Source organism: Centruroides sculpturatus, unplaced genomic scaffold, assembly GCF_000671375.1.
Source record: "Centruroides sculpturatus isolate CEXI.00-Female unplaced genomic scaffold, Cexi_2.0 scaffold288, whole genome shotgun sequence".
In the NCBI taxonomy this organism is placed as follows: domain Eukaryota; kingdom Metazoa; phylum Arthropoda; class Arachnida; order Scorpiones; family Buthidae; genus Centruroides; species Centruroides sculpturatus.
Genome location: NW_019384547.1, coordinates 510,087 through 517,739, shown reverse-complemented (window position 1 = coordinate 517,739; position 7,653 = coordinate 510,087). Strand labels below are relative to the sequence as shown.

General features: G+C 29.5%; 1 protein-coding gene across 1 annotated transcript in view; it reads left to right on the top strand.

The window, feature by feature from the left end:
* Positions 1-5,106: 5,106 nt before the first annotated feature.
* LOC111623533 (patched domain-containing protein 3-like) overlaps positions 5,107-7,653 on the top strand; it is a 4,495-nt gene continuing 1,948 nt past the window's right edge. The window contains exons 1-4 of the mRNA XM_023366137.1: positions 5,107-5,118; positions 5,190-5,451; positions 5,569-6,210; positions 6,477-6,794. Of these exons, the coding sequence (XP_023221905.1) occupies positions 5,107-5,118; positions 5,190-5,451; positions 5,569-6,210; positions 6,477-6,794 (1,234 nt within the window). The remainder of the gene's footprint in view (positions 5,119-5,189; positions 5,452-5,568; positions 6,211-6,476; positions 6,795-7,653) is intronic.

The window sequence follows — 7,653 nt, the reverse complement described above, 5'->3', positions numbered from 1 at the left end:
GAATAACAACAATTATTACATTAACTAAAAATATTTCAGATAAAAATTTTTACAATAAAGATGGTGTCGTTAAGCAAACACGTATCTTAATAACAATAGCTTTATTTATTATTTTTTAAAAAATATTTTTATATTATAATTCTTGTAATAGAATATAAAAAACAATGTAATTTCTTTCGAAACACAACAAGACTTTGTTTTATGAAATATGTGATTAAATATAATATCAAGTGCAATTACAGACGTTCTGAAAAATAATTAAATAGTAATTTACAATAGTTTTTCTATTGTTAAATTTTTATTTTATAAATATACAAACATTTCTGAAATTTTTCTGAAAGGTTTGTATATTAAGTAAATTAAATCTATTAAGTTTTGATGTGTAGAAGTTGAAGTAAGAGCTGATAATGAGTTGTCACGTGTTAAACCTCGAGGAGGGTGAAAATTCATAATACTGTATTATGATTCGTTATTAGCGTTTAAAGTTTGTTATAAACTCAGTTTAACCTTGAAAATGTGACTTTTGTCATTTTATAATACTTGATAATGTAAAAGAATTTTAAAATAAAACAACATTAATAGATAACACCAAACTAACTTGTAAATTTGTTATACTCTTTGCATTTTCTGCAAAGAATAATGACAAATATTTATACTTTACACTGCTCAGGTTGAATTTTTTGTAAGAATAAACCAAACAAATGTGTTTAGTTTATTATAAACTATACCAGTGACAATGCTGTACGAAAAGACAATTTTTTTATTTATTTAAATTTTTACAAAATTAAAAGAATTATAAAACTTTTCTATACCTATAGAAAAATTCTATAGGTATTCTATTTTATATTTTTTTTACCTCGATAGACCATTATCGTGAAGGTTGCAGATAACGTGGTAGAATACGCGGAACAACGTTATCAGTTCAAATCCAAGGCAACGGTTGATAATACGTAAAACTTTTCTGTGAATTTCTAAATAATTTTTGCGGACGTCGTTGGCGTCATGCCAAAATATATGCATAAAACTTCCTTTAAGAAATTTATTTCGAAATTTTTAAAGGTACTCGTTTCATGATTAATTGACAATGATAGTTCTGTTTTAATATTAATGATATTAAAAGAAATGTGTGTTTTATATAAACAATAATAATTACTCCAATGCACCAGAATAATTCGATACATTTATTTTCGTATAATACTTGATTAATATTCTTTTCGTATAATACTTGATTAAAGATTTTGTATTTCTCGACATTAAAGGTTCTCTGAGTCTAAAAAATGTAAAAATTTGAAAATTGTTGTTTGACTAATCGTTATACTTTTTTCTATGTAACAGCGGCGATAGAAAATGCAGTAGAAAATTTACTTACAAGTGACGAAAGTGGAGTTTTGTTCTCCACTAATATAATAACTTTAATCATTATTTATAAGTAAAAATTTCAATGATATTTATTCACTTCAAAACTGGTTTGCTGCAAACAGTAGAAACAATGGAAAGTTAAAACTGATGAAAAAGCTTGCTACCTGGAATTTCCGGCTTTACTACACGTGTTTAACATCGAAATAACGAAGTTTTTCATAGAAATTCCTTTCCGAAGATCTTTCCCTTTGCAAATCGCACACGTGTTGAATTGCCGAATCTCATTAAATCAAATGAACAAAATCATATTTGTGTAATCACCATAAAATAATGTTTCCCAAACTTTATCTGGTATGCCCTCGGACTCTTTCTCATAACAAAAACCTGACCACGGACCCACAAGTGAAATAACTCTACACAACTGTATTATATCAAAATTATAAATTTAATTTTGATGTCTGGAAATAGTAAATGATGAATGTAAATGTAAAATATAAATAAAACATTTTGATATTTAAAGTAATATTTATTAAAATCACTAGATAAAGCTTACCCGTTTTTGATAAACAAGTATAATACAGTAAAAATAAAAAAGAATGTATAATTTTTTTATAATTTATTTATAAATTATATAATCTTACATTATTTTATCTATTGAATTTTCATAGACGAACATATGATCGAAATAAATAAATTTTTTATTACATTTTTTATTATTAAATGGTTTTATAATAATGAAAAATTATCACTCTTTTGAAAAAAAGTAAATAAATACGTAAAATTCTATAAACGAACGAAATAAATTATAAAATGTCATAATCTATGCAATAAGTGAAGTGCAGAGCCCATTTTGATAATCAGGAAGCATTATCAGGTATTTCCACAGTGCAATGTTTCTCATTTCATGTGTTTTATGTATACTTATGAAGAAGTAAAGAAGTAAAAATTTCGCTCAAGAAGTAAAAATTTATTTATACCGTTTATTTTTAACTTTCATGATGATAAAAGTTTATCACAATTATTTATTTTTTTGGTAAACCTTTCGCAGACCCTTCTGACATCGTCAAAGCATCCAAAAATTAATTTGTGTTTGCCACGAACCCCATCAAAAATACCGCAGTAAACCATAGAAACCATTTTGGAAACACATTGTACAGAGTCGTCCAAGAGGTTGCGGATTTTTCGGGTAAATAAAAAGAATGTAGGATCATTTGGCTGTTAATACGAAAATTATTGCATAGTCGCGTAAGCTCCGAGCAGTCAGTCAAAGTCTTTTGCTTGACTATTCGGCATAATTCGCGTTAACCCGGGATAAATAACTTCAAGAGGTCTTTTAAAGGTAAATAGCCCATCTTTAAGTGTTATACATGTGCATAAATTCCGGAAAATTGCTTCAACCAGACACTAATGGCAAGGAGCGAACAAACGACCGAACAATTAGTTTTCAGGGTGCATAACTACCCACGAAGGTCTTCTCCCCATAAAACTAATAAGCTATTTATGCCTATTAGGAACGGCAAAAAACTGTATATAGTTCTCTTATGGGCCGATATACGATTCTTAACAGTTCCTACGTCATTTGGCCAAAACATAGAGAAAAATGAATACTCTCTACTTCTGTCCCCATACAAGATCTGTACGGCGTCTAATACTGTGCGATTGTAATATAAATATACTTGATAATAAAATGTTTAGCCTGCTGTTTCAGAAGCTAAAATAGTCTTTTATGACCACACTTACACGTAGTCGGCCAGGTTATTCAGGTCGAGCCAAGTGCAGAAATTTCGGAAGTTGTAGCATTCCATTTTTTAAAAATTTATAAGGAAAATAATAAATTTTCAAAATTATTTTGATTGCTGTAATTTATGAAGATTAATAATGATAATTATTATTGATAGTATTCTTTTACTTCCATCTTGAAAACAATGCACAAAAGGCAAATTTTTTCAAGTCATTTTTNTTCCATTTTTTAAAAATTTATAAGGAAAATAATAAATTTTCAAAATTATTTTGATTGCTGTAATTTATGAAGATTAATAATGATAATTATTATTGATAGTATTCTTTTACTTCCATCTTGAAAACAATGCACAAAAGGCAAATTTTTTCAAGTCATTTTTATTGTTCAAATGACTGCTACCAAATTAACTTCCTTCATCGATAAAAGACATACGCTACAAACAAAATATTAATTAAAGTTTAAAATATTTTTATTAAAATTAAACTTAAAAGAATATTTAAAAAAAACTACAAAGAAAAACACTTTTTCTTCAAATTTTACAATTGTAAATCATAAATAAATGTTCCACACATGAAGAAATCCCGNAATACTGTGCGATTGTAATATAAATATACTTGATAATAAAATGTTTAGCCTGCTGTTTCAGAAGCTAAAATAGTCTTTTATGACCACACTTACACGTAGTCGGCCAGGTTATTCAGGTCGAGCCAAGTGCAGAAATTTCGGAAGTTGTAGCATTCCATTTTTTAAAAATTTATAAGGAAAATAATAAATTTTCAAAATTATTTTGATTGCTGTAATTTATGAAGATTAATAATGATAATTATTATTGATAGTATTCTTTTACTTCCATCTTGAAAACAATGCACAAAAGGCAAATTTTTTCAAGTCATTTTTATTGTTCAAATGACTGCTACCAAATTAACTTCCTTCATCGATAAAAGACATACGCTACAAACAGAATATTAATTAAAGTTTAAAATATTTTTATTAAAATTAAACTTAAAAGAATATTTAAAAAAAACTACAAAGAAAAACACTTTTTCCTCAAATTTTACAATTGTAAATCATAAATAAATGTTCCACACATGAAGAAATCCCGAATTTTTTACGCATAAAAGATGAAACTACAAAGTAAAGTACACATTCAGCCAAAAAGTTTCACTTGTAAAAGAAGTAAAGCCATCATTTGTTTCATGTTTATCATATAAAATAGAGTCAAACGTCTGAACGGCAGAGAAATTAGGGAAAAAAAAAATTAAGAATATGTATGCATGTTTGTTTAAAAAAAAAGGAAAGAAACGTTTTCAGAAGCTCCGTAAATAGCTGCTTAAAAGCGAAATACACGTTAGAGCCTTAATTATATTTTAGTCATTATAAATAATTATAGTAAAATTAATCACAGAATTAATTAAAAAAAAGTATAATATAAATTTTATTAAATTATTTTAGGTAATTTCGGAAGATTTTAATAGCGACGATTCTTGAGACTTTAATAGTAATTTATTTAACCCAAATTTATTAAAATATTGAAGTGATTAGCTACAAGAACGAATCGTATTTTTAAATAATTATAGTTGTTAACTACAACAATAGTTATTTCATTCGTACAATTATTATATTTTATATACGTTTTTTAAATTGGTATTTATATAGTCGTTAATGAGATGACATTATGTTAAAATTTATTTTAATATAAATATGCAACTTCCATTTGAACAAGTTTTCAACAGAAAAAATAACAAAAAGTATTTAACAAAGACTAGCTTCAATTGGTTATTTTCAAAACAATTTATACCAATCAGACGAAGAACGGAGAGACTATATTACGTCACACACAATAATTACACTTTATAAAAAACTGATTTTCTATTCAGAATTTTCAATACTTGAGGAAAATATTTTTAAATGTGAAAGGTACTTCATTCAATCTGATAGAATCAATCATCGAGAAGCATTTTACGCTGAATATTATTAAGACAATTCAGGATTTTCTTAAGATAGCAATGAATACACAGGTAAAAATCACTCGACTGAACCAAGCATTCAAACGCGTATGCTAAAGTAATTTCTATTTTAATTTTTTTAGATAAGAAGAATCGACACTTCGAAGAGAACGAAATGTTCGTGTTTGACAAACACCGTGTCCAGTATAATTGGTCGACTTGGTATAACAATTAGTCGATATCCCCTTTATTTTGTCATTGCTCCTGTCATTCTTTCTGGCTTATTATCAATTGGGCTGATCAGAATTCAAACCAACGACGACATCGATTCTCTGTTAGCTGCGGACAGAGGTAAAGTTTTTGAATCAAAACAGTTTATAAAAAAGACATTCCGTGTGAATTCAGGTACTTTCGATTTTATACGACTAATTAAATTCCCAGATTTTCCAATAATCTACATAGTAAATAATAGAAAAAGCAACATTTTACGAAAAAAATTTCTAAACGAAATACGAACTGTAGATAAGGTTGTGAAAAATACCATAGCTCATGTAGATGGGAAGAATATTAGTTACGTGGACGTGTGCGAGAGTGTAGACGGCAAGTGTTCAGAAAATACTCTTATTGATCTGCTAAACAACTCCGAAAATACTATTAATGAAATATTAACATTGAAATATCCAGTTAATATTGATTCTGTAACATACGCGTACAAAATCCTTTGTGTGAATTTAGGAGGGGTGACGACAGACGACAAAGGATACGTAACTGAAGCAAAAGCGGTTCGTTTATACTATGTACTAGACGAATCGAATTCAAGTAAGAAAATGTGGAATGAAGAATGGACAAAGGCAGTTTACAACAAGTTGAGTGATTATAGTTTTCAGCATATTAAAACATTTTCCGAGCCAATAGCGTCTACCGGTTTTCAAATAATACGAATTTCACAGAAATTAGTTCCTTTGATAAGCGTTGCTGTGGTCGTAGTGGCTATTTTCTGCATGTCGTCGAACATGACTAACAATTGGGTAAAGTGCAAACCTTGGTTAGGCGTAGCTACTGTGGTATCTGCGGGTCTGGCTGTGACCACCGCTTTTGGATTATTAACCGCCTGTGGAGTACAAAACCTTCGGTGGAATGTCAGCCTTCCTTTCATGATTCTTGGTAAGATAATCCATAAAATATTTTCAGGTACAAATATACTTTGCTTTAGTAATTTAGTAATTCGAACACAAATCAATTATTGTATTTATTCAGACACTTGGAAAATCTCATTATTAAATTTTATTCAGTTTAATTTAATTAATGACGAGATTTGTCAATTGTCTGAATAAATACAACAATTGATCTATGTTCGAATTACTAAACATTACTGGCACGGTTTCGAAACTACCAAAATTACTAATTTATATTGTTTCGATATATTAAAGCTACGGAAGTGGACGACTCGTTTGTGGTATTAGCTTGTTGGAAGGTAAAAGACTGCAATGACAGCGTAGAAAAGCGAATGGAACAGACGTATCGCAACGCTGCAGTGTCCATCACCATAACGTCTCTAACGAATTTCTTCTCTTATTGTATTGCCATGACGTCACCATTTCCGGGTATAAGAATATTCTGTTTCTATGCCGCAACGTGCGTCTTCTTCAGTTATTTCTATCAGTTGTTTTTTTTCGGCGGATGTTTGGCATTAAGCGGATACAGAGAAGAGAAAGGTCTTCATCCTTTTACATTTAAACCAGCTTTTGGTAAAAATTTTAAAATTATTAAACTTATATTAGTAATGATTTTCATTAGTGATGTAACGAATATTCGGTTACTATTGTGTATTCGGCCTATTCGGCCTATTTTTCACTATTCGGCCGAATACCGAATGCCTATAAACAGGAGTTATAAACAACAAAAACACAGTAAATTAATTATTTTGTTATTTAAATTTAATGTTATCGAGTTAGTGTTGTTTGTTTATATTTATTTATAACTTGTAACATGCACAAAATAAAAAAGAAAATAATATTTTGTTACATGTATTTACAATTTATAATTACAAAGATCAGCAGAGGTACACGTCTATCGTTGGAGAATCCTCGCACATCTGAGGGTCTGACCCTGCCTATCCTTCTTTGTAAGTGCTCGTTTTTTCTCTATCGCTCTAATCCACGTATGCCTGTGCATACATCATAATACGCGCTCACGATACTTTCGATTCGTCACTTTTCCGTCCTAGAGTTCCCATTTTACAATTACGTGACCCAGCCTGGTGATAACAGAGAAAAGAGACAGATAGGACGTCGATATAAGTAAAATCACAGTTATGATTTCACAGATTCGAGACAGCTTGATAGTTCGAACGGCCCCAGGCTTTCGCCCGTGCACGCTAAGTGACTTTCACTTATTTCATTACATGAAAGTCGACTTAATTTCATATTTATTATCACATTTTCACTTCGCCGTCCTTCTGTGTTCTTTCTCCGTTATTTACACGTGTAGGACATTTCATTGTTATCCACATTTGATATCATCACTTACCACATACTGCCATGACGCTCATGTCTGTCCGCTTCAACTGCCAAGAATTAACGCGATTGGCGAAGCATAGTGACAGCG